The sequence below is a fragment of the Sceloporus occidentalis genome, unplaced genomic scaffold (genome assembly GCF_023333645.1).
Source record: "Sceloporus occidentalis isolate IW3139 unplaced genomic scaffold, rSceOcc1.0.p SCAF_5, whole genome shotgun sequence".
Classification (NCBI taxonomy): Eukaryota; Metazoa; Chordata; class Lepidosauria; order Squamata; family Phrynosomatidae; genus Sceloporus; species Sceloporus occidentalis.
The window spans coordinates 112212248-112238989 of record NW_028316985.1 but is presented as its reverse complement, the minus strand read 5'-3'; the positions used below and the strand labels follow the sequence as shown (position 1 = coordinate 112238989).

Below are 26742 nucleotides of genomic sequence, written 5' to 3'. Positions count from 1 at the left end.
ACAAAAACTGATTTGAATAAACTTAAGAAAACAGTGGGCAAGAACCTATGATTGGAGATTTTCAAAGAGAAGGGAGTTCATGATGGATAGGAATTTCTTAAACGTGAGATATTGAAGGCACAGCTGCAAAAATTCTGATCAGAAAGAAAAGAGAGGTTCTGAAGAAACCAGGTTGAATGCATAAGGAGCTGAAATGTACAGTGTAAGAAACTGTAAAAATGGAAGGGGCAAATCATGAAAGAACCATACAAACAATATTTCTAGAGAGAAGGTCAAGAGGCCTAGAGCTCAGACCTGCAAGAGAGGTTAAAGATAATAATAATAAAAAGATTGGGGCTATGTTTTGAATAAGATGAAGTGATATGTCTGCAGTGTGGAGAAAATGGTGTAATGCTAATGGGTGATGGATAGAATTGCTCAATACCTACTTTGCCTTCATGAAGAACTATGCTCACCCTGTTAAAAATAGAATAAATGATGTAGTGAGGGTACTGCAGCTGAAATGATTTAAGGACATCTTCAGCTGTTTTAAACAAATGCAGGTTTCTAGAGCCAGATTAAATGTCTCCAAGAACACCAAAGGAGTTTCCAGATACAATCTCAAAGGTTCTATAATGTTTGAGCTTGGAGAACATTCTTGATTAAGAGGAGGGCAAATATTGTTCCCATCATCAAAAAGGTGATTAAAAAAATAGGACCCAATAGGAAATAGGTCCTTTTGGAATCGAATTTCAAAAGGCAGCAAGAGCAAATCAGGATTTGATTCAACCTACAAGTGGGAATGACCCCTATGATTTCCAATAGAACGCAAGGCTCAGAACAGTAATAATGAAACTGAAAATCATGGAAAAACCCTACTAATATTCAGCACCAACATCTCATTAATACACTATGTGTACATTTGCTTTCTTGTAACACTTTTGTTTCTTTTCCTGAGATGAGAGAAACGACTGGATCAGTACAATACTTGGTGCTTTACAGTCACAACCTGACATCTCTCGAGCGCGAACCACTGTCTCTCCTGATAAAAGTGGATATCTGGAACTGAAAGGTTACAAAAATAAAATCTTTACCTTGTTGCAAGGAAACAATGTATGGATCTGCAAAAATGACCAGGTAATAATAATGTTACTTATGGGAAGACTCGATTTGGGGAACACGGCTTTGCAGTTGAATAAGCGGCTTGAAATTCATGAAAGCGCAAGCTGAAAGAAATCCATTAGTCTTAAAGTTGAAATAATACTGTTTTAGGTTTTTTGTTGTTGTTTTTTTGTTATTAAAATTTTGCATTTAGCTATAGATTTTAATCTGGTGGCCTTGGGTAAATATGTTTCATTATATGTGGGTCATTATAAGAATGTATCAACCATGTGGACTGATGAAGCAAGTTTATTTATTTAGAATATTTATACCCCTCTCTTCAGTCACAAAGGCTCACTGAGCAGTTTACAGATTGTTAATTCGACAGTTTCCTACCCTCAGTTTTACAATCTAACCAAGACATGGCACATAAGGAAAAGGGAATGGGACACAGGATTAACTCCAGCAGATGCTGCCTCTTCTTCTCTCCCTCTTTGACTTGGGACTTTCATCTGCTTTTGGGCTTAGGCACAATGGAACTGTGCCTGCTTCTTCTTTCCCTCTGTGGTCGTGGCAGTTGGGATGGATGGAGACCATTCATCTGCTTCTGGGCTTAGACGTGATGGCTGTGTATGTATTTGAAGGCAATGGACACATTAGATAATGTGTGCTATAGAAGATGAGACATAGCTCTGTGGTTGAGCACATACGTATGAGGTATGAGGTTCAAGCCCCACCAGTTCCAGCAGAAATTTTATCTGCACCTTTCTAATTTGCACTTCCCAATTCACTCTGCAAACCAGAAAACAGTTACTTTGCTTTTCACACTTCTGTGAATTTTCTGATGCAGTTCTCCAAAAACAAAACAATACAAAACAAGTATAACCAAATGTGTATTGTAAGGGATTTTGGCCTGAATCCAACATCATTCTAGTTGATACTTCCAAGCATTCCAGAATGGTTTTTTTTTTTTTTGCTTCCTTTCTCTCTATAGCCCTCCATGCCATCCCCAAACATAGAGTTTCTAAACAACACGAAAACATAAACAGATTAGTTCATCTGTAATCCCCAGTTGTAAAGGTAGTATACAGAGATACTGGAAAATACTTCTGCTTGAGACCTTGGAGAAATAGTGCAGCTATTACCCAAAAGTGAAATTGCTGGTTGCAGAAACCAACATTCTCACTTTTGTTTAAAGCAGCTTCATATAGAAATAAAAAGCATCTTCTTACTTTTCCACATCCTATCCCCATGCGTCTGAACACAGTGACACCCATGTTTGCAATAACAAAAAAACAAAACAAAAAAAAAATCAATTTTGTACAAAAATAAACTTTACATATTCTTCAAATGGAAACAATTACTAAAAATGTGCAATATGTCTCAAAATCTTCTCATTTGTGAGGACAACCTTTGAATTTTTTGTCTATTTGTGCAAGAATGAAATAAACAACATTTTGCCCCTAGCATCATACCACCATTTAGAGGTATGTAGATGAGCAATTGCTGTATGTACTTTTAAACATTACTATCTCTCTATTAGAGCCATATGAACAATTTCTCATATGAGGTAAACAGTATCATTCTAAACCTGTCCTGAGCATGTCTGATTACATGTTTTCCTTGTTAGGCTTGAAAAGGTTATATTTACAGTTTCCTATTGGTGAAAAGAAAGTGCCAATTTGCTTTTTCAAACTTGCTGGTTATAACTCTTTTCTGATTTTTATTCATTAGTTTCTTCACTTTATGGTCATGGTTGTATTTTTTCCCCTTAAAATCATCTTTATGATCATTGGTTGGATTTTTCTTTAAACCACCACCACCACATGCATTTTTTGAGAAAGCAGGTTGGATTATGTAGCCTGTATAAATGTATATGCACACAGTGAATCTATATGGTCTTACCATGTAAGGTTCAATTTGTACCAAGGATTTCTACTACAAATAGTGCTCAAAACACAATATGCTATAAGAACAAATTGAAAATCAATGAAAAATACATCAATAAGATTATGGTTAGTAAGGTTAAGAAATAAGTAGCACCCAGCATTTAAAGCCTGCTTCAGTGAACAGTTTACAAGCTGAAGCTTGTCTGAATCAAGTGCACCCACTAACAGTGGATGCTAAAATAGGAGCTGAACTGTTGACTGTCTTGCAAATTTCAAGTGGTAGGAATGCCACTTAAGTCCATTTCATTTGCAGGTTGTAACACAACACAATGTTGAAAAGTCAAAGGATATGTGTGAATATTTCAGCAGGACATTGTAACAAAAGTAGAAATATGGAAACACCTGTCACTTCCAGGTCAGTTGCTGGGCAGGGTGGAAAAGAGGGCAGTGTTCCTGAGGGCCCGGTCATCTTCAGAGGGAGCAGTGGTGGGCTGCATAGAGGCTTTAAATTGTCCGTGTACCCTTCCGTCTGTCCCCAGACTTTGATTGTTTTCGTTTTTACTTGTTCATCTGTGGGGAAGAGGGTAGGTTGGTGTTTGACTAACCAGTGTTGATGGTCAGTGATTACCATCTTCAAAAGCATGACACATGAAGTTACCTTTCTGAAACTGCCTGCACCAATAGTGGATGGTAAAACAGGAAGAATAACATTAAAAAAAATGAGATTTGGACATGTTGGAGGATGTGTCCAGAAAAATAAATGCCTACAAAAAATGAGGAAAAACACATCCCTCCTAAAAAAAATAATTAACCAATTCTTTTTCTTTCTTTTTTTCTTTTTTACTGAGCCTTCATATTTCTTGGTAACTTCCTGGGATAGGAAACTTCCTTGGTAACTTTCTTTGCAGAGCTGGTGGGAATTGCAGGAGCTGTGTGGAAACTACTTTGGGTTGGATTGGGGCTACTGCCCTTGGATTCCATCCTTGGTCATAAGGAGAGGGAGAGGAAGAGGGATGGAGGGAGGGAGGGAAATAAACAAAGGAATGACTGACTGGAGCTGACACTTCAGCTAAATTAATAAAGGTTTTCTCCAAATAAAAAAAATCCACAAGAGCTTCAGGGAGTTTATTTCTTCTTTTCTCCCAAACTTGCCCTAAGATATCATGTTCAAGAGGCATGACTGAAATAGTTTATGGTACAATTTCTTTTGCACAGTTAGTCTTGAAGGTGCTACAAGATTGCTTTGCATACTGTTCTTCTAAACACTTAGTATAAATACCTTATGGTTTGAATGCCATGGGAGGGGATGGAATTACCCTTTTTATAGACTGTTGATTCTGTTATCTTTTCATTATTGCTGGCTTGTTAAGCAAATGGCAGTCAGTGATATTGACTCTTCCAGCATATGAATATAAAAGAATGGAGGTGGGGACCTAATGTGAGCACAATTGCTAGAGTCCATTATCCACCAGAGTGTGAAGTTCTGAATAAGCTTCATTTAATTGTTATGTATTCAGCTCTTGTATTCAAAAAAGTCCAGTGTGGGCTGGGACTGCACTCTCATTGTTCAAAGGGATATTCTGTGATTATTCCATCCTTTTTACCTGTTTTGTATGTTATCTAGTTGAGCTATTGTTATTACTGTTATTATTGTTATTGTGTGAGGTTTCTTGAGCTGTTTGTAAGATGACTTGATCTGTGAGCTGTCAGGCGTACGTCTTGATTTTCAAATCTGTTTCTTGCTTGCGACATACAACTAGCATTCAGCAACCTTGTGTCCTTGGAACCTGGGAACAACAAAGCAAGATCTCTTGTAGTATCAATACTAACACTCTATTATTTAGAGGTTAATATAGCTACAGTAGTATTTTTCTATACATTTTGTTACAAATTAACACACATTCTTTTCCTCTTGTTTCTATAGTTAAGGATTAGGCAGAAACTATACTCTTCAGAACATTCTATTCATCTAGATCTTAACTAACTGAGGTTTGTTGATGTGACATTTGGAACAGATGGGCCTCCTCTTGGACTGCAACTCCCATCAGGCCTAGCAGCACATACAGTGGTACTATGATAGGAATCGTGGTTCAACAACATTGGGAGGGCAGCATGTACATCAGAGTTAATATTTAAGGCCTACAGTGTCTTGCTGAAGTAGTCACATGCACACCCTTTGACTTTCTCATATATTGTTTTGTTACAACCTGGAATAGAAATGGGGTTAATTGATATTGGAACCTGATGTACACAAGATATTTAGCACTTGGAGAGCAAAAAAAAAAAAAGTATTTTTATTATGTCATAAAACAAATTGGCATTTGTTGGCAGCATAATGATTTCCATACCAAAAATACTTGTTTTTAAAATCACTTTCTCAGTTTCTGTGTCACTCACTTAAACGTTTCAGTTTCTACCTTAGATAATCCCCCTCCCCATCCTTCTAATTCTCAGATAAGAGATATCCAACTTTAATATTCTTGGGGAACAGCTGTAGTCTCCAGATAAGATTAAAACTGACATTGCCACACTGACTAACCTGTCTCATAGCTACTCAGGTTAATATCACAATGACTCTCATCCTGCAATTATACACAGTCACAATCATATGAAAACAACAATATTAAACAAATATTCAGTTGGCCCTATGGTGAAATAAAGTAGATAGTGAGGGAGGCATAGCACTAAATATTTACATGTGCATTTACATGACTCCCACAGCCTCTTACTATTGATCATGTTGGGTGGAGCTACTGGGAGTAGTAACTTAAAACATCTGGATGGCCCCTACTGATTTACATATTATATACAATCTAATAATGACAATGTATTATAACTCTTATAGTATGAAACCTGATATTTTAATTTGTCTATTACCTTTATACTCTGACTTTTCATTGGCATTCCTAAAGTTGCTAACAAAATTAAAGTGGTCTGAAGCAGTTACACAAGAATCTTACAATCTTCATATGACTGTGATTGTATATAATTGCAGGGTGAGAGCCACTGTGGTGTAGTGATTTGAGCATTGGACTACAACTATGGAGATTAGAGTTTGATTCCCCACTCAGCCAGGGAAACCCACTGGGTGACTTTAGATGAGTCAAACACTCTCAGCCCCAGAAAACCTTGTGATTGATTCATAGAATTATAGAATTGTAGAGTTGGAAGAGACCACAACGGCCATCTAGTCCAACCCCCTGCCATGCAGGAAATCACAATCAAAGCATCCCCAACATATGGCCATCCAGCCTCTGTTTAAAGACTTCCAAGGAAGGGTTAGAGTTCCAGTAAGTTGGAAATGATTTGAAGGTGCACAACCACCACAACAAGAATTTCAGGGTAGCTTTTCCCTGTCATTGGATCCCTGTCAACCATAGACCTTGGAAATATACTTTCATTTTTTTTTTAAAAAATTTTTTGCATAAAATTACCATCAGGTTATGTGGCATTTTGCTGCCAAAGACAAGGCCAAGGTGGTTTCTTTTCCCATGTTGCTCATACAGAAACTGACTGGAATAGCAGCTGAATCTGAATTCAGTGCTATTGATGGGATAGCACTTTTTTTTAACTCCACCTGAAGACACACAAAACTGCTGTTGTCCCCACGCCTGCCCTTCACCATGTGTTAAATGGAGCAGTTGCTTCATTACATGAGGCTACATTTGAGGATCAATTCCTCTGAAAATTAGAAAGCTTCTAGGGCTCTCCAACTAATTTATTGAGTGTTCTTATATCTTTCTCTTTTTCTCTATCTTGGCTTGTACATGTGATATAAACCATCACCAGTGGCCCAGATTACAGTCAGATATCCTGACAACTTTCTTCATACTTTATAGTTTGTCCAGGTATATATATTATTTCTGTTTACTTTGCCTCCAAACATATACATCATTGCTACATAATGTGCTCCCAAGCCCAAACTGACAGTTGATTATAGTGCCCATTCCACACCCATACAAGTGATAGGAATGGATTAATAAGTCACCGTGACGTCTCCAGAGAAATTGTTGTGTCTGTAGCTGAGGAGATACATCAGGTAGAAATCCATTGACTGAAGAAAAATGTGGAATAGTTGAAGGCAAAGAAAGAGAATTATTAGAATCATAAAAGTGGGTGAGGACTAGCAACACAAACAAGAGAATGGAAGAATGAGTAATCCAAAGTAATGAATTGGGGTAGTAACAAGTGGAATGAAATGGGAAATTTACATATTTATTTATTCTGTAAAACATTGTATTGTATAGTAATAGTTGAGACCGAGAGATCAAGAATTTGAATTAGGATTCTTACAGTCTGATGCTGAGTCTTAGAACCTTTTCACACTGCCAGCTGGGTAGAGGCACTAGAATTCTTTGGCTAAGAATTCTAAATGCTTGTACCTAAACTATAGATCCCAGGATTCCTGAGGATGCATGTTAAATTGGAATCATAATGTTGCAATTATATGGTATGAAAGGCTCCCCTGGTCTATTCAACTTACCAGAATACTGTGTGCTTAATTCTTTGAATATTACCAGACTATATTACCAATATATAAGGAAGTAAATAAATAAATGATTATAAATCAATTAACCATATCCACCATGAGTTTCATATATAGCACAAGGCCTCTTAGATGGCTAGACTTGGCATCCAGAAAACCTTACCAGATCTGAGGGCAGCAGTCTAATTCTGGGAAAGAGGACAGACAATGTAAGAAGAATGGCCACTAGACTACAGGAGAGGACCTCCTTCCTGGCTGGATCAAGGATGCCCATCTGCCCTAGCAAGCCTAGCTAATGATAAGGGACAGTGGCAGTCCAAAAACATCTGGAGAGGTATAAGGTGCTTGAATGAGGCATGAACAGTATATTTGCTGGCAGGAGGTGAAAAGCAGTGAAGAGAGGTGCAAATCAGAATATGTAATTGAACAGGATGTATGATGAGATGCTATGATTTAGGACAGCCTTTTCCACTCTGACAGTTGCCAGATGTGTTGGACTTCTGCTATCTCCAGGCCATGATTTCATGATGGACTTTTTAGTCTCCCCTGGGAAAAAAAAACAGTTTGGGGTTAAAAAAAAACTTGAAAAAACAACAAACACCCTAATAAATGAACCCTAGAACAAATCAGACCTGAAGTGTCCTTAGAAGCAAAAATGAGTAAACTGAGGTTGCCATACTTTGATCATATCATGAGAAGAAAAGACTCACCAGAAAAGACAATGATGCTAGGTTGAAGTTGAGGGCAACAGGATGATATCCCAAGACCAGGCCCCCAATCACCCCTCATATTTAATAATATTAATATTAAAAAGGTATGGTGGGGTGTGATTTAGGAATGACCCTGTTGTGGACACCTGATCTATTTACACTTGGAAAAATTGGTTTGTGCTAACCAGGGAGTTAGAGCGCACCCTCCGTTATGGGATTTCCTGAGTCTCCATCATCATTTCTTTGTTGTTAGAGGGCAGGGAGGGATCCTGGCCAAAGAAAGTGATTGTGATCACCTGGGACATGGCCATTCTCCAGCAAGGAATGTTAATCTCTGTCTAAAGCATTCCCACCAATCACCTGACCATTCGCTTCTACTCTATATCATTCTTTCCTCCTGGAAAACCATTAAGCAAGAATCTTATCCTTTCAGGCCTTGGTTTCTGCCCCCAAGACAAGGTTCTGAGTATGTACAGGTACTAAAACACCAGCTCTCTGTTCTAGTTTATAAGCAGGCAAGCACTCTGTCAGTTTGACTAGACTAGGCTCCTCTATACGTCGGCTACCTCCCTTGCTGCAGCGACTATTGAGTCTTCTCCGTTTCAGACTCCCATCAATTGGAATCAAGATCCAAGGTCGATAATGTATCTCCGTTAGCAAGGCCTCAAACTATTCCACTTTTCCCACCTTTGCTTCCTCGCTCTTGTATGTGTTGCATCTGTGCATTCTGGTTATTCCACTAATAAAAATTAAAATTAAACCTCTGGAGTTTTGTGTGATTCAGACCTGATTTAGTTGAGCTGGTCCCTAACGCGGCTGTTGCCACAGCCAGAATATTGTTTCATTTGAGCTATTATTAAAATTCCTCAATAAATGTATTTGTGGCTGCTTTCTCATGACCCCAGCATTTTGGGTAACAAGGAAAAGAGGAATACTGCATGCTGGATGGATAGAATCAATCAGGGAAGCCACAGCAATGACTCTGCAGAAGTTGAGCAACATGGTTCAAGGATAGAGGAACTTGGGGGGGGGGGGTTCTCATTCATAGGGTTACCATATGTTGAAGTTGACTTGGGGACAATTAAAACAAACAAATCCCCACAACTTTGAAACAAAAAAATTTAGCACTTTTGAAGGAGCCAATGTGTTCCTAGGATTCATTGGTGACAGCCTCCATGTATTCTTTGTCAATCCCACCATGAATTTTAAGAATAAAAATTTAAACATTAATGTTAAAAATAACACTGATTTAATTCAAACTTAGTTCAGCAAAGCAATCAGTTTCAGTTATTAATCTTAAATCTCCCAATTTCTAGTATCAACACAAATAAGTTTATTTTCAGATCCAATGACCCAGTTTTAAAAACCTCATAAAACTACAAACTGCAGGTTTCCATAGGATTCTACCAGGGTAGAATCAGAGTGCTATAACTGTATAGTGTGAAAGACGCTTGTGTCAGCAGCAGAATGATTTCTTCTGCACTATTGCACTACTACTTTCCCTGAATCTCTACAGAGATGTATCATGGGGAGACTATATATGGAAGACACTCTTTTCTCACAATACATGTGTCTGTGTTGCAAGTGTAAGATTTAAGATCATTTAAGCCTGTTACACTTGACTTTGAGGAACTTGATCAGCATTTTATCTGTGTACATAGTTTAAAAGCATGATCTGGGAGGTGGAAAGTTCAAATCTCACTTAGTCATGAATTTACTGCCTCTCCTTGAGCCAATTTATCTTTCTCCTGGCTTTAGCCTGAGCCTCATGTTTGTAATAATTATACTAAGACCTATGTTGCTGGATGTAAGAATTGCTGACACAATATATTTTGTGAAGTGCTTTAAACTCTCAGGAAAAATGCTAGTGAAATGCATTTTATTAAAATCACTGTTGATTGATCTTGAAGGACATTAACATTGTAATTCACAAAATGCTTGCATTAAATATTCTTCCATGCAAACATCACATAATTACTTTCATGCTACGTTCAGTAGATAACCGCTGTTTGAAAATGATCATTTTTGTCTTTTAAAAAAGGTTTATGTCATTTTTGTATATGCACTCTTTTCCTCCTCCCTCCAGGATTTTAAGAACGGATATGGTATCACTATAATCCCTATGAATGTGGCTAATGTGAGACAGATAGACCGAACAACAAAACAGTCGTTTGAAATAATTACACCTTACCGAAGCTTTAGGTAAGAACTTTGAGCATTAGTTTTAAAATATAGTACAGAAATAAATAATTTGGTGAAACTGTTTTGAAGCATATTGAAAACAGCTACCTTAGGTAAAGGCCAGTTTTGTATAATCTTCAATATCCAATGTGGAGCCACATGTTCCCCACTGCTGGTGTTACTGTACTGGCTTTCGATTGGGTTCTTTTTCAGGCCTGTTGGAAGTTTCCTGACTGTCCTGATAGTAAGCTGTCAGTTTGCATGGGTTACGTTCTGGCGGTTATCTGTATAGAATTTTAAAATTAAAAATAAACATCTGACCAATAGCCCTATCTTGATTGGATTTAAAATAAAGACATTTTATTTGATTCTATCAATGGCTTTCAGCTTTACCACTGAGTGTGAAAAAGAAAAGCAGGAGTGGATTGAAGTGTTGCAGCAATCCATAGCAGAAACTCTCTCGGACTATGAAGTGGCTGAGAAGATCTGGTTCAATGAATCAAATAGGACCTGCGCGGATTGTAAAGCCCCTGATCCTGACTGGGCATCCATCAATCTCTGTGTTGTCATTTGTAAGAAGTGTGCAGGTAATTATTAAGAAGCTCTTAAGGGTTCTGCCAAAGAGCGTCTTTGCCTTAAATGGCATGGCATAATACAGGCATAGTTATGTCTACCATATATACTCGACTATAAGTTGACCTCATGTATATGTTGACAGCAGGTTTGGGGGCCAAAATTATGGATTTTGCCATGACTTGTGGATAAGCCAAGGGTAAAATTTGGAGGCTCCTTCAGTGTGTGTATATGTGCACATTACAAAAGAGACTCCGAGGAGTTTTGCTTCATCCTTTCAGCTTTCGTTTAGTCCTTCACTCTGTTTCTTTAAAAACAATTAATCCCGTATGGGGAAATCAGAAAGAGCTGCTATCACATTACCATACTGACTTGTAAATAAGTTGACCTGGGATTTTGGGGTCAATTTTTGGGCATAGACTTCAAGACGATTATATATGGTAATGTACTCTAGTCTGGCTTTTTAAAATCCTATTATTAGTCATAACGAATCCTAGCATGTTTTTTTCCCTTCCAGACTATGCATCTCATAGAGGATACATGGGAATCATTTGGCTCTCCAGATGTGGTTGGCCTGCAGCCCTAGCCACCATAGGAAATGATTAGGAATGCTGGGCCATTCTGGAGGGTTCCAGGATTTTTAGTCCTACTGTACTCCATGCATTCAGAAGGTGGAGAACTTCTCTCTGCCTGCATCTGTGCTTGCATTGTAGTTGTAAAAAAAGAAATAATTGGCTATCTCTAACTCTTTGAAGCATCTTGTCCCTGTTTTCGCCTGCTGTCTCTATAACTAAGTGCCAGAATACTGGTTCATTTCATCTGCACACCAGTTCCATATGAGAAGGGCATAAATATAAAAACAACATATTTTGGGTTCCTGGAGGCTATAACTCTTTTTGGACAGCAAATCCATGCATGAGGTGGGACATGTACCATGGCTGCCTATGCCCAAGTTTGTTGTCTATATTATAAGGTATGAAAGATCTTGCCCGTGTACAGCTGTAAGTGCTAGAGGCTCTTCAGATTTTGTAATGCAGACATTTTATGTTTCGGAGCCCAGGATGCTGCACCTGCTGATTTTGGAAAACTCCAGTGGGCTGAACTCATGGTGTTTTGACTACCATTTTGATGTCTAGAAATAATTGAAGGGGAATATCTTGCTGTTTTTGGATGAGAGACTCCTTAAAAGAATATATTAGGCTATTTTAAAGCGTCTAAGAGCATTTTTTGCCTCTAAACCAGGCTTTCTTTCAGCCAAAAACTTTAGGAGGGTGAAATCTGGGTATCGGGTGCTAGTGAGTCCCAGGGCAGAATGTATGGAGCTTGGAGATTCTAATGACTGCATGGAGGTTGGCCATGCATAGTCCTGCTTTTCCACCTCTCTGCACTCATTCATCAGCATTTAAAAGGGGCTCTTGTATATTCTACTATTTCTAGTTCTTGCCCATTCACTTGCTATTAGTCTCTATTAAAGTTATTGTTTCCTTTCTTTTCTTTTGGAAATAAAGAAATACATACAAATTATGCTTCATCTTGATGTTTTGATTCAGGGCAACACAGATCATTAGGGCCCAGAGATTCAAAGGTCCGGAGTCTCAAAATGGATGCAAGCATTTGGAGCAATGAACTCATTGAGGTAGGAAACAGTGGTATGAAAGAAGAGTATGATGCATGAACCCTTCTCAGTGAAAGATGCGAACATTTGGCTTTGTAGTTTCATGGAACTTAGTGGCACTCGTGAGGGATTTGTTTAGCAATATGGAAGTTGCTTATCATTTTTTGAAGATTTCTTTTATATTAGGTCAAGATTTTGCAAACTGGGAAACTTGCTCATTAAATACGTTATTCTCCTGTCTAAATAAAATATTTCATCTTTCTTATAAGATGGAATGAGCTTCATGCATTAACTATACTTAACAGTTTTCTTGGTTTAAACAAATAACATGGTGTCAGAAATGACCGTCTCTTCAATGGCAAGCAGTTAGAACTTGGTTACAAGTGCATGTGTATACACAATAGTGACCTTTTATTTCTGTGTCACCTTTTTTAAGTTCCAGAATGTTGCTGTGCTAAAATATCTGACCTGTAAAACAGATATGGTGATAATGCAGCCTTCTACCTGGACTCCCATGAGTCCTAGCCATTTTATCCAACAAGAAGGAATGTGGCAAAGTGTATTTCATCAGTATCAGGAGGGCTACATTATTCTCATCCTTGCTCTTAGATATATTGAGATAGACATTAATCTTTACCCAGGTTCCACATTTTTCAGTTGCATTTTTGTGTATTTCATCATTTTTCTCCTTAGATATTACTTTATAATACTGTTCGGAACAGCAAAACCTGCAGGTGTAGGCCCCAGAATTCAGATTCCTGGGAGTTTTGTTTTGGAAAATAATGTTCATAGGTTGTGGAGATGTTCTTTATAGTGTGTTGAGAAATATAGAATAAAATGGCAATTAAATGGTTTGGATGGTAATTAGGGTTCTTTGTAGCTCCTTTCTCAACCTTATGACAGGGAGAAGCAGAATAAACTATACAAAATAAGATAGTGTATTAAATTAACTTATTTTGCATATCAGATAAATATGCAGATTTACATAGTATATAATATGGAATGGCAGAATACAAACATTCATTATTTAGAAATTTGAATGATCTTGGTGCAAATTATTTTTAGAGATGTATGTAAAAAAATTGAAAAATAGTTGAAAACCATGTTTCTTGAGTATGCAAAGGGATCTTGTAGCACCTCTGAGACTAACTATGCCAAAAAAAAAAAAAAAAAAAAAAAGTCGTAGCATAAGCTTTCATAGACTTGATCTACTTCTTCAGCTGGTTGCAGATCCCAGACTAATATGACTATGTTTCATGTTTCTTACGTGTCAGGAAACACTGATGAGAAAGATCCTGGAATAATGAGAATCTTCATAGATCAGGACACTGAACATAATCTACATGCTCGGGGTTTTTTTCCTGGCACACACACACACACAAATAAAAATGTGTTTTCTATGCAAAAGCACATGCACACATTTTGAGCAACTCCAGCATTTTCTGCCCAGAAAATAATAGCTCTTCACAGAAATACTATTTTCTATGTTGCTATGCTATTTCCTGCACAGAAAATATTGTTTTGTGTATGTCTAACCCCTCCCTTCCCACAAAATGCTTGTACATTTTGTGCAGAATAAATCGCAGACTGTGAGTTGTCTTCAAAATCTTTCTTGCAGTAGGAAGAAAATTGCTAAAATTATTTGTGGCTATAAACAAAGAATTACATACCTAGTTATTTTACATACAAGTGCATTGATGACAGTGGCCTAGATCCACTTGTTACTTGCAGATGAAGCAGGCCTATAGATTCTATAAAATTAATATAAGTGTTGCATTGCCAGGTTCCCATTTAATCAATGGGTTTACTTTATTTGGAAATAACAATTGAATATTGGCCCAAATGATTTTTTTTTCTTTTCCATCTTTTCCATAATCTCACATAACTCCTTTTAGTTTATTCCCTTGTCATGATTAATTCTATGCAACCCACTTTCTTGATTTCTATTCTACTTTGATCTTTTTCTTTTATTTTTTGAAACTAACTTTGTCTCCTCCCCCTCTTCTTTAGCTTTTTATTGTCATAGGGAATAAAAGGGCAAATAGTTTTTGGGAAGGAAATCTTCAACCAGATGAGGAATTGCATATGGATGCCCCAATCAAGAAGAGACTAACTTTTATCACACAAAAATATAAAGAGAGAAAATTCAGAAAAACTACTGTGCTATATAAAACCAAAGAAGAGTTAAATAAGGTAAAGTGATGAGAGGTGGATATGAGTTTCTCTTTTATATTTCTCATTCTTGTTTGTTAACAAATATAAACATTTTTGTTTGTAATAAAAGAGCGAAAAAAGTCAGATATCAAGTTGTGGTATTAGCCACAACTTTCATAGATATTGTAAATGTAGCTAAAAACAAGTGCAAAGAAGAGTAAGTAATATCAACTAATGAGATACCCAAGAAGATTGGCAAGATGCCTGTAAGCATAGTTTAATGAACCTGCTTACCGTATACTAGCTCCATTCATGATGGGCACCCTCCAGCTCAATGATTTTTACTGCTTGTTGTCTGTGCCATAACTCACTACCAAAAAAAAGCAGTTCCACTTGTGAGCTACTTCTCTGCACAACTGACATTTGTCCTTCTTCTAAACAGTTGTGATGAATAAAGTTAAGAACTATAGCAGAAGAATAAGTGCAAGAAAGAATAATTGATTGTAGAACTCAGGTAGAACTAAAGTTGATTTTAGCTCAATATGTCTCCATCCTTATTTAAAGAGGGCTGGGATGTTAGTGTGATAGCTTCTGTGCTGTTGTCTATTCTATTTGCTATCTTGTTTCAGAGCTATCCACAGCGATTGTACACTGTGATGTGGGAGATTATCACATAGGAGGCACAGCGTCCTTTTCCCGTCCTTAAACTGCTAATCGCGTGATCAGGGGATGACGTTTATTACTCCCACACACACTTCTGCCATCCTTCTCCCATGTGTAAAGTGTAGTGGAGCCGTCCCTGCAGACGTCTCCCATCGGTAAAGTATAATGGAGCCATCATCTGGTATTAATAGGAGTCCCCGTTAATACCAAATGATGGCTGCATTACACTTTACACATGAGAGGAGGATGGAAGATTGGGTGTGATAATCTTCGGCCCCTGATTGCGTGATTAGTAGAGTTTAAGGACGGGAGAAGGATGCTGTGCCTCCCATGTGATAATCTCAGTTACAATGAAATTATATAAGCAGGCCTGAAATGAGAGCTAGGAACTGTGTGGCCCTTGAGATGTTATTGGACTGCAGTTCCTATCAGCCCTCACCAGCATAGCAGATGGTGAGGAATGGTAGGACTTTTGATTAAACAACATCTGGAGAAACACTAACTTTCTACATCTGGCCTAAAGTCAGTTCTTCACCCCAACCACAGTAGAACCATTCACTCAACGGGAGCTTGAATGAGTCAACATTTTTGTAAGTGTAATTGATTCATTTGATCTGCTTTGGGACTAACAGTTAGATGTCACTCCTTGTATACTCTGACCTTGCTGTCTGAATTTCAGCTTAATCCACTGATTTACAAATAATATTGCCTCTTAAATAAGGATATATTAATTCTTTCCTGTTTGATGTTCTACTTGTAGCTCATGCTTTTTATGTTTATGATTAGGCCCTGTGTGCTGCAGTGGTTAAGCAGGACGTATGGGAAACAATGGCACTGTTGTTTAGTGGAGCAGATGTGATGTGTGCTACTGGAGATCCTATCCACAGTACCCCTTACTTGCTAGCCAAGAAGTATGGACAAAGACTGCAGATGGAATTTCTGCATCATAATAAGTTTTCGGGTATGGAACTGCACCAATACTTTTGATTATGTAGCTTCATCATTTGACAAAGAGGGCTAGCACTCAATAAGGTATGTCTCTTATAGTTGTGAGACCACCAGCGCTTTATATCAGATCTAGTAATACACTAATAGCCAGGGCAACTAGAACAGAATACCTGCTGTATTCTTCAGTTGCACTGACTCCAGAACCCAAGCTATCTGTAAAGGTAGGCCCACAGGGAACATCTTTTACACTGATCTAATCTAGATATCAATACGTATTATAGATGATACAATGGACCAATTTTTGTGTTGCTTTTTATTTCTTTTGTAGATTTTCCTAACTATGATGCTCATTCAGAAAGTCTTTTATGTCAAGATTCTTCCACCTTTCTTTGTGACTTTTTATACAAGCTTTCTGTTAGTGGTACAAAGCAATTTACTGAGAGAAAACTAAAAGAAGGTATGTTGGTCTTTATGCTTGCCTTTTGCTTTTTACAGTGTTGGTTAGGTCAATGACCTTTATTGTTTTGTTTTAGAGATTTAAAGGTAAGGTGAGGGGGAAAATATCTATGTGAAATATTGGGAGAGCAAGGCAGGGAGAAAGGAACTTTCAGTCAAATAAAATAAGATTCCCTAGTCACAAGTTCATAAGGGGAAAAAATGGAAAAAATGACTGTGATTTAGTAATGAGTACTGTGGTCACGAAGCACTATGTTTCTTTAAAATATTGCTTATACTAATGAATTCTGTGTAGACATTATAATTTACCCATTGGGCTGAAGCTGTCAAGTAAAGTAATGTTCAAAAGGAGATTAAATCAATAAAAAGAACTTCTAAAAAATTGCTGAAATCCTGACAAATGGTTTTAAAAGTCAGTGGGGATTTTATTCAGACTTGCTTTCTTGCAGGTGGAGGGTGGGTTGGGGAAGGTGACCTTAGAAGTAAGGGTGCTTTAGCTCCTTGGAATAAGAACAGACATCACTTCTATATTTCTGAGCACTGCATTTCTAATTCATTTCACTTTGTTTGTTGTATGGCTGCTATCTGGAAAAGAAAAATGGGATTATATGGGTATATTTTCTGAAAGACTAATGCTTTTTTACAGGGCAACTATTGTTGTTCCTAGAATTTGTAAAATGCCAGTAATAGTGGAGTGTGCAATGGGAGTCTATTCCTTTGTCATAGCCTGTGTTTAAAATATTATGTAACTAATTTTGAATGTTCAAGTAAACTTTTTGGTCATGGAACAGCAGTTCCCTGTACCACATGGCCAATCTCCTTTTTTGAAGCAGAGAAGAATGTTAATATCTTAACAGTAAAAAAGTAAAAATGTTGTTTTTCATGATGTGAAAATTCACCTTGACCGAGCAGGTGTAACATTAGAACTGGGTCTTGATGCTCCAAGACAATTTACATGCTGCCATTAAAATTCTAGATTTTAGCCATTTTGTATAAAGAGTGGCCAGGATTCACAGGTGTCATTTTACAGATGGAACTGCTTTTGACAACGGAGGATTGGGGGGTAGGGGATTTCCCTTGTTCCTTGCATCCTCCCCATGTCCTCAAAAAATGCTCTTTTTGGACTTCTTTTTTGGAAGTGCGCATGGAAGCCTGCACTAGCTGGGACCCAATAGTATGAGATTGAATTTAAGCCTCTCTGTGTGTGTGTTGTGATCACACTCCATTGTGATCAGTGGAATCACAGTAGAATGTAGTATCCTTGGGCTGGTCAGTGGATTTCCAAGTGTGGAAAGGAAAAAGAAAGAGTTCATGATTTTCAAGAGAAGAATAGGAGCTGAGGTGGCATGAGGACAAAAATGGAAAGATATATGCCTCCCCCCCCCCCACTTTTTCTCCCTGCTCTTCTTAGAATGGTAGACATTACAATAGTTATAATATAAAGATGATGGGTACATATTTTAAGCTACCAGCTCTTGACTAATAGCTTTTCCAGAAGATAATGATATTGATCAGCTTTAAAAGGTGATCCCATTTCTTACATGTTTACAGTTGTTACAAATCTGTTTTGCACGTACCTTCTATTTACGCTTTCTGAAATATTTTTTGTTTTCTCTTGAAAGCTGTAGATTGTTTCCCTCAGTCTCATAATGCTGAGAGGGTTTTCTAGCATCGTTCTTACCAACATAAAATAGTTTGACTCTGTTTTGGCCTCTATTTCCAGTGTTTGTGGTGAAAAAAGAGCAGCACCTTTTAGCTACTTCAGACTATGATTCAACTGTTCATTTTGCAATCAGCTTCTGTCAGGCTACATTTTTCCCTTGCAGCTTTCAATTCTTCTAAGTTCAGAGGGTTTTTGTTTTTCTGCTTCAGTGTGTGTTTTTCCTATTTTTTTTGTCTGTATCTTTATGCTTTAAGTAAGCCTCAAACTGCCACACATCATGTTATTAAAAGCTGTTTTTAAAAATAAAATAAAATAAACAGCAACAATTCACTGAGGCTGTTCACTGTGGTAAAAGGTGACTATAGGAGGGAATATAGTTAACTTTATTTCTTTTGGGGTCTGGGGGATAGCAAGCATAGTCCCACTGCCACTCCATCACTGTCAGAATTTGGTTATCTTAAATAGCTTTAGTGGGATGTTTAGTTATCAGCTAGTGAATCAGTACTCATGAGAGTTTTTTTCATGATGATTTGGAAGGCCACATTCTTTTTAGAGCAATATTCTAACACAAATTCCAGTTCCAGGACTGAAGAATGATGCAAGTATGCAAAAAAACGTCTTTCAATAAGCTCAAAATCAGCACAAATAGAAATTCTGAGGCACCCTAAGAATGAGGCAAAATAAGTTCTTTCACATTTCTGAAATTGGAAGACATTTTTTGTTTGTTACAATACTAGCTTCAAGAGCCAACATGGTGTAGTTAGTGGTATGGACTATGACTGTAGAGACCAGGATTCAAATTCCCATTCAACCAAGAAAACCCACTGGATGATCTTGGGCAAGTCACACACCATCACCCTCAAAGAAAAGCAAAGGCAAACTCTGTTGCTGCACTAAAATTGCTGCTGTTAGAGAACTCAGGTCTCAGCAAATATTGGATAACTTCTCTTATCCTTAGAGAGACTAACTGAAATGCTGTCCCTTTTTCTACCTAAGAACAGAGTGGAGAAATTTAAGAGACTGTTTGTGTACAGCTATGTCTTAAATTGTAAGTGGCAGATAACAATTTGAGCACGTTCCACATTAGAAAATGAACTTCTTTGAAAGTACAAACAACAACTAGAAAATTAGTAGTGTCCTCAGTCACCTAGCCCACTTCCTGTTGTTCTGGTTACTATTCGCCGGCAGCTTTTTGTGCAGGAGAAGATTTTATTCTAACTACAAAATCTCTAGGGAAAGGAAGGTGGGAGACAAAGTTTTGCATGGCTCTTCTTCTCAAGCTGCTGATTTTGTCTGTTTCACTTATCTTAGAATTATTATTATTATTATTATTATTATTATTTGCTAATTAAGGTGTAAATCTTGTTTTCTGGGCTACAAAATTATACACTTTTTCCTCTGAATTTAACTTCAGATTATAATAAGAAGTGGTGTACTCTGGAAAGTGGCTTTTTGAGTTACTATGAAAATGAGAAGACAGCTTCCCCAAATGGGATGTTTGACATTAGTGAAGTCATCTGCCTCGTTGTTCATAAAACAGACTCTTTCTTGCACATTGGGTAAGTTTTCATGCATCCCAAATTTAATCCACCTCAGATAATCTTTTTAGAATGCAAGGGTGAGATTGTATTTACTTCGTCACAGAAATGTCCTGTTTATGGGCAAAGATCAGAGATTGGGAGTCATTTGGCCCTTCACATGTTGTTGGACTGCAGGTCTTGCCATTCATTATCACTGGTTATACTGGCTAGTACTGTTGGGACTTACCATTCAACAACATCTGGAGTGCAGATGAGTTGCACCTCAGGTAAATACTCAGAGAGATCTCTGATCTCCTTTGTAGTTCTTATATCAGCATTGATTCTAAAAGTATTTTAATAGCTTTTTAAGTGCTGGGGTATTTATGTGTGCCTTTTCCCCCCTATTCCATTCATTGCTTCTACCTTCAGAAATTCTTGCTGCCTTCTCCTTTGCTATCCTGTATGCTGGAAATGTACTTGTTTAAACTATGTGTTACTGTAGAGGAGAACAAATAATTTAATCAATGTTTTCTATGCTGCAGTTTTTGAAGATATTCTCATGGGATGAGAAAGGTGCCCCCACAACTTACTTTTTCCTGCTCCTCTCACACAGACATGTAATGAATGGACGGGATGAGGGGGAGTTGAACATTCTCACCAGCTCTGTTCTGATAGCTGGCTCATGATAAAAACATCATCTCCCCTGATCTCTGGAAAACCTTTGAAATATCCTCAAGGGCATCTGAATAATTGTGGAGAGCATAACCAGTGATGAGCCTCACTTGGATATCCCTTCCCCTTACCAGCTGCTATATAGCCATGTCAAAGGGAGGTAGCATGGGGGTGGGTTGTCATGGGGGTTGGCCTATAGGATGGGAGCAGGGAAAATTCTCCTGATATGGCCAACAACAACAAACCTCACTTGGCTGTTTCTGTCCCAGACAAAGCCATTAACCTGCCCTCCCTCTCTTCCTTCCTTCCCTCTTTGCATACAATCTATGTCTTATTCCAGTCCTTGCTCATTAGCCAGTCAAATGCATGTTTAATTCCATGTTTTTAAAGCAATTAAAATCTAAAATATTTTGTTTGGCATAATTCTTGTAGCTTGCCTTTTATTTCTAAGACTAGTCAAAGAGGTTATCAAATACAAGGAACTGAGGGGGAGAATAGTACTATTTGTTGTTTTTCTTTTGTACAGCTTATTCCAAATAAAATTGACTCTTCTTGTCCTTGTCCTTAGAACTGTATTTACCTTTGAAATCTACTTACTGTCAGAACGTGTGTTTCTCTTTGGTGCTGAAACTGCACATACTCAAAGAAAATGGACTCAGGCAATTGCCAAGGTAATGTCAATAATTACTGGCTCAAGTTAAGCCAAGAACCTTTGCATTAAATATAAATTGGCACTGTTATCTTAGACTCTTTGGTGAAGCCAAACTGGATTCAGGTTTGCTTCTTGAGAATATGGAAATGTATTTTTAACTTCTTTGTGGAAAATGTAAGTTGTTACAATTGTTTGTTCAAGTATCATGTAAAGAAAAAAAACATCAAAATTCAAAAAATTTAAAAGGATTTTACATTCTTGAATTTAAAAATATTATTTTATATTTAAATGTACTAGTAGAACACAGTATAGAAGCAAGATACATCTGTTTAAAGCTGTACTGTTATTGCTTATGTGAAGAGTAAAGCTGCTTACAAAGATGTTTTGAAGCCTTTGAACCTTAAGCAAGCCTGTGTCATGCATCTTCTGTCCCCTGCTTTCTCTGACAGTTTCCCATCTTGTTTTCTTCTGCTTTGAGCTTTAAAGGAAGTAGGAATAATAGTGTTTTATACTACTTATGCTAAACAGTTGGCTTTTACTCAGTATAGGAATGGACAGTTGTGGTCTTTCAGATGTTGTTGGACTACCACTGCCATTCCTAGCTGCCATAACCTATGGTAGAGGGTAATGAAAGTTGTTATCCAACAACATATGAAGGTACATAAATTGCCAAAGGTTATGTCTCTGTCCACTTTGTTTCCACAAGTTGTTACTGAAAGTTGGGCCACCATCTGAGTCAGTCTGTGGTTTGACATGGAAAAGTGTTTGGAGGGATTGTTTATAAAGATACTGTGTGCCAATTTAAGTGAGCAGTTTTGCCTTTTTCACAGTTTGATACAACCAAGTACCATATTTAATTCAAGCTACATTCCCTATTAGTGTGGTTACCCAACTTCATATAATTCTACATTAGCTGGATCTGTTTTGATTTGATTTTCAAAGTGGATTATTTCTCAAGATGACATTGGTAACCCTGGTGGAAAGTATTCAATAGGAACTAGAAGGGCAGAACACATCTGTCATCCCCCAATGCTGTTCAACATCTACATGAAACTGTTGGGAGAGATCATCTGGAGGCATGGGGTGGGGTGTTATCAATGCACTGATGACACCCAAATACATTTCTCTGTGCCTTCAAATACAACTTCAGCTAGGGATAGTGTGTCTCCTTTGAAATAGTACCCGGAGGAGGTAATGGATTGGATAAGGAACAACAAATCGAAGCTGAATCCAGGCAAGACAGAGGTTCTTACTGTTAGAGGTCCTAACCAGTCCTGGATGGGGTTACACTCCCCCTGAAAGACTGTGTTCATCACTCCAAATGACAGCTCAGATATATGTGATGGCCAGGAATGCTTACTATCAGCTTTGGCTGTTATGACAGCTGCACCCCATCCTAGACCTGGAGGACCTAAAGATGGCAGTGCATCTGCTCGTATCCTCAAGGCTGGAATTCTGCAATATGCTGTACATTGGGCTACCTCTGCATCAAGTTTGAAAACTTCAGTTAGTTCAAAACATAGCAGCCAGATTGTTTACTGGGGCATCCAAGAGTGATCACGTTACACCAATATAAAATCACTCCACTGGCTGGCAGTTATTTTCCAAGCAAGCAAGGTTCAAAGTGTTGGTTATTACTTTTAAAGCCCTGCATGGTTTGGCTCTAGGTTACCTTCAAGATGACCTACTCCTATATAATCTTCTCCGTATACTCAGGTCCTCTGGCAGATGTTTATTCCAGTCAGCCAGGACTAGATTGGCAACTGTCAGCCAGAGGACTTTTTCTTCAGTATTCCCTGTATTGTGGAATGACCTTATCTTTAATGGGGCTTGCACCTCCGTGGAATTTCCCTTATGCGGGGGTGGGTGGGTTCCCCCACGTAAGGGAACGGACTACTGTATAATGGAATGGCAAGATGTAACTATTTTCATCTAATAATAATAATAAGAGGTAATAAGATTTTCATAGATCAATTGGAGGCAGTAAACCAAAAAGAAAATTTGCTTGTCAAAACTCAAAAATCACATAGCATTAAACTTTTACAATTTTATTTTCAGATAATTGATTTTAAATATATTCCTTGTTTTTCATATATTCCTTGTTTTTGTTTGGAACAGCACTTTGTGCCCATAGTGGCCAAACAACTTCTAGAGAGGGACTATAATGTGATCGGCCAGCTGTACTACAAAGATTGCCATGATCTTGATAATTGGAAAAAAGGCTGGTTTGCTATAGAGAAGTCAAGCCTTTATTTTTGCCTGGAGCTGGAAAACTTGCAAGAGGATTCAATGCATCTAAGGAGGCTCCAGGAATTAAGTAAGTCTTTGAAAATAGCATGTGTTATTTCACAGAACATGTGTGGGCAACCTGCTACCCAGTCCATCTTGGTGGACTGCGACTACCATAATTTCTTCCCATTGTCCATCCTGCAGGAACTGATGGAAACCATAGCCCAAACCATCCAGAGAGCTGCAGGTTGCCTACTATGTTATTGAACTTGGGAAGTGGCATTGGCTTAAAAGGGCAAGAGTCAAAGAAGTGTGAATTTGGGTGTGTGCATGCACACATAAATAGTTTCTTGGAGCATGTGGTTTCTTTGGACACAGCTCCCATAAGGTAACAAAAAAGGACCCATATGGGCAAGATCCATCCATCCATCCATCACTTTATCTATATCCTGCCTTTCTGCTAAGCTCAAACTCAAGGGAGCTTACAAAAAAAAAGCAGAGAATACAACAAACACATATAGATAAAAACGTGCAAAATTAAAACAGAGTTACATAGCAATATTAAAACCTCTTAAAATCTTAATTTAAAACAGCTTAAAAACAGTATAGCACCATAAAAGCCCCCCTTTTTGTTATAATCAGTTTCCAAAGGCTTGCTGGAAAAGCAAGGTCTTAACCTGATGCCAGAGGGAAAACTAAAAATGAGCCATCCTACTTTCTGTAGGGAGAGATTTTGAAAGTGTGGAAGTGGCCACAGAGAAGGCCTTCTGCATTTTCACCAACTGTGCCTGTGAAGGCAGTGGGAGAGGGAGAAATGCCTTTCTTGCAGATCTTACAGCTCAGGTAGGCCCATATGGGAAGATACAGACCTTTGAGTAGCTTGGACCCAAGCCTTATAGGGCTTTGTAGGTCAAATCCATTACTTTGAATTGTTTCCAGAAATTGAATGGCAGCCAGTGGAGCTGTTTCAACAAGGGAGTTATATGCTCCATGAAACCAGTACCAATATATCAAGTAAATTATAGTAATCCAGTCAGGATGTAACGAAGAAGTTTATTGCATGCCTTTTAAAGCAACTTACCCCATTTGCATTTAATGTTGAAGCCAGATCTCATCAAATGCACTGGGGGCTGGGCAAGTGCAACCTGGCTGCCACCTGGGTCCCAGCCGCGCTTACCCGACATCTTTTAAAAAATGGCAGACTACCATTTGTGAAAAGATGTCGGATAGGCTGGGACCTAGGCTGGGGCCAGGTTGCACTCACCCAGCCCCTGGCATGTGCAATAAGATCTGGCTTCAAAATTAAATGTGAATTGGGTAAGTTGCTTTAAACTGTGTGCGGTAAACACCTAAGGCATATGTCACAGTGACCAAATCAGATGTCCCAAACAATGGGTGCATTTGGCAGACTAGATTTAAGTGTGCAAATGCATTCCTGGCCAGATGCACAACACTGTCTATCCTGCATCACATCACACTCTTGAAATGCTAGGAGACATTCACATGGGTGGGAACCATTCCATGTACAAATTATTAGTGGCATGGCACTGTAAAGCTGAATTGAGCCATATGCATATGTGTACACTTATCATTTGAAATACTTTCATTGTTTCATTGATCATAAATGCGGAGTAAGTGTTTCATCAATAGTAATATTTTTTGCTGTAGTACACATTCAATCAGTATGTCTTCATAGGCTGAGAAAAAGAGCTGTGTAGAGAAATGACTGTGTATTTCTATTTTCCAAGGAGGCTGTGAAATTCTTTCATGGTCCAGATTATTGTTGCTGTTGTCTGGTGAATTGCTGAATAGGAGTGGAAATGTGCCACACACTGAATGATCAGTTTTGCGTTCTGCACTCACACCCACAATTCTGCTAGTCTTCCCCTTCTTAACCTCTGTTCCATTTGGAGTTCAAACGTCTGCCCTGTGTTCCTGAGCAAACCTATCTCTTTATAACAAGCAAGAGTGGGCATAGCCTATTTCAGATGCATTTATTCATACCCCAAGGGCCAAATTATTTCTGGTGACTTCCTTGAACTTCTATAATAGGAACTATATCCATTGCCTTACTTGTCATTGTTACTGCTCTTAGTGAGGGTAACCTATTTCCTCTTTAGTTGTTGCTGACTTCAATGCAATCCCTATCCAGAGACTAATTATTATTAAAGCTGGTTTCCAGGTTCAGCTAGTGTTGTATTGGATAATTTTCAGTAGGTTTGTTGTACTTTGTAAATGTGGTTTGCCTGATTAAACTTCACTTGGTCTCATGTAAATGAGTGTTTTCTTTATTTCTCAGCAATCAGCAGCATAATCCAAAATGGAGAAAAAATAGATGTTCTTCTTCTGGTTGAGAAAGGAAGGTAAGGGAATATTACAGGTGGCCATTCCATTTTTCAGTATATAGGAAAAGAATGGTTAGCTTGGTTCTATCCATCAAAGAGATGCGTTTTGAATCTGTTATATGTCTGAGATGGGTGTGTCTTTATTTTTGAAATCTAGTAGTGGTAAAACACAATATCTTCTGGATTTATAGTCACAATAAATGAAGTACTTCTCTCATCTGCATTGCACCCCACTCCCCCTGAATCCCAAGATTTGTGTAAGAAGGAGTTGTTATATTTCAACCTCATGTGGATGAGAAAATCAGAAGATATGATCAGTGAACAGAGTCCCCCAACCATGACAATATACCTCCTTCTGTTTTGCATCACTTCTTCTTGCTATCTTGAAAGGGAGACAAAGGAAAAAGAAGGTATTTTGAGAGGAGATGGGAGGTTCTGAGGGGATTTGGGTATAGCTTTTTTTTGTGAGTGTCAACATGCATGGGGGGGGTGAATTTTCTGTCTGCAAGTCATACTTTTTTTTTAAAAAAAAAGGTGGTTTGGAGACTGGTTGGGAGCTTCAGGGTAATGTTTAGGTGCTGTACTTTCCCAACCCTTGGAATAATAATAGTAATAATAATAATAATAATAATAATTTATCGGGCCAGGTTACAGCAATAAAAATACAAAGAATACAATAAAATAAAATACAATACAATAAGATAAAAGAGAGTGACGTAAGTCACAGAATTCACAGCTAGACCTGATGGAACTGGGCCTGTCTTTTTCACTCCCTCCCAGGTCTGATGATGACAGTAGGTACAGAGGAAGGGTTCTTCTTCTTGAGGCAAGAATTTTATTTTAATTTTAATTTAATTCTTCTCATTACTTCTCTTAAATTTAAGAGAAGAATTGGTGGACAGAGCA

The 26742-nt window shown here is 38.0% G+C and overlaps 1 protein-coding gene across 3 annotated transcripts in view; it reads left to right on the top strand.

The window, feature by feature from the left end:
• ARAP2 (ArfGAP with RhoGAP domain, ankyrin repeat and PH domain 2) overlaps nt 1-26742 on the top strand; it is a 138078-nt gene that overhangs the window by 54000 nt on the left and 57336 nt on the right. For all 3 annotated transcript variants that reach the window (XR_016281281.1, XM_089525069.1, XM_089525070.1), the window contains exons 9-19: nt 938-1116; nt 10252-10367; nt 10734-10933; nt 12470-12555; nt 14545-14727; nt 16138-16312; nt 16628-16756; nt 19833-19977; nt 21179-21281; nt 23381-23579; nt 25791-25854. Coding sequence is in view for 2 of the 3 variants with exons in the window: in XM_089525069.1 (XP_089381195.1) it covers nt 938-1116; nt 10252-10367; nt 10734-10933; nt 12470-12555; nt 14545-14727; nt 16138-16312; nt 16628-16756; nt 19833-19977; nt 21179-21281; nt 23381-23579; nt 25791-25854 (1579 nt within the window). In the remaining variant the exon portion in view is untranslated. The remainder of the gene's footprint in view (nt 1-937; nt 1117-10251; nt 10368-10733; nt 10934-12469; nt 12556-14544; nt 14728-16137; nt 16313-16627; nt 16757-19832; nt 19978-21178; nt 21282-23380; nt 23580-25790; nt 25855-26742) is intronic.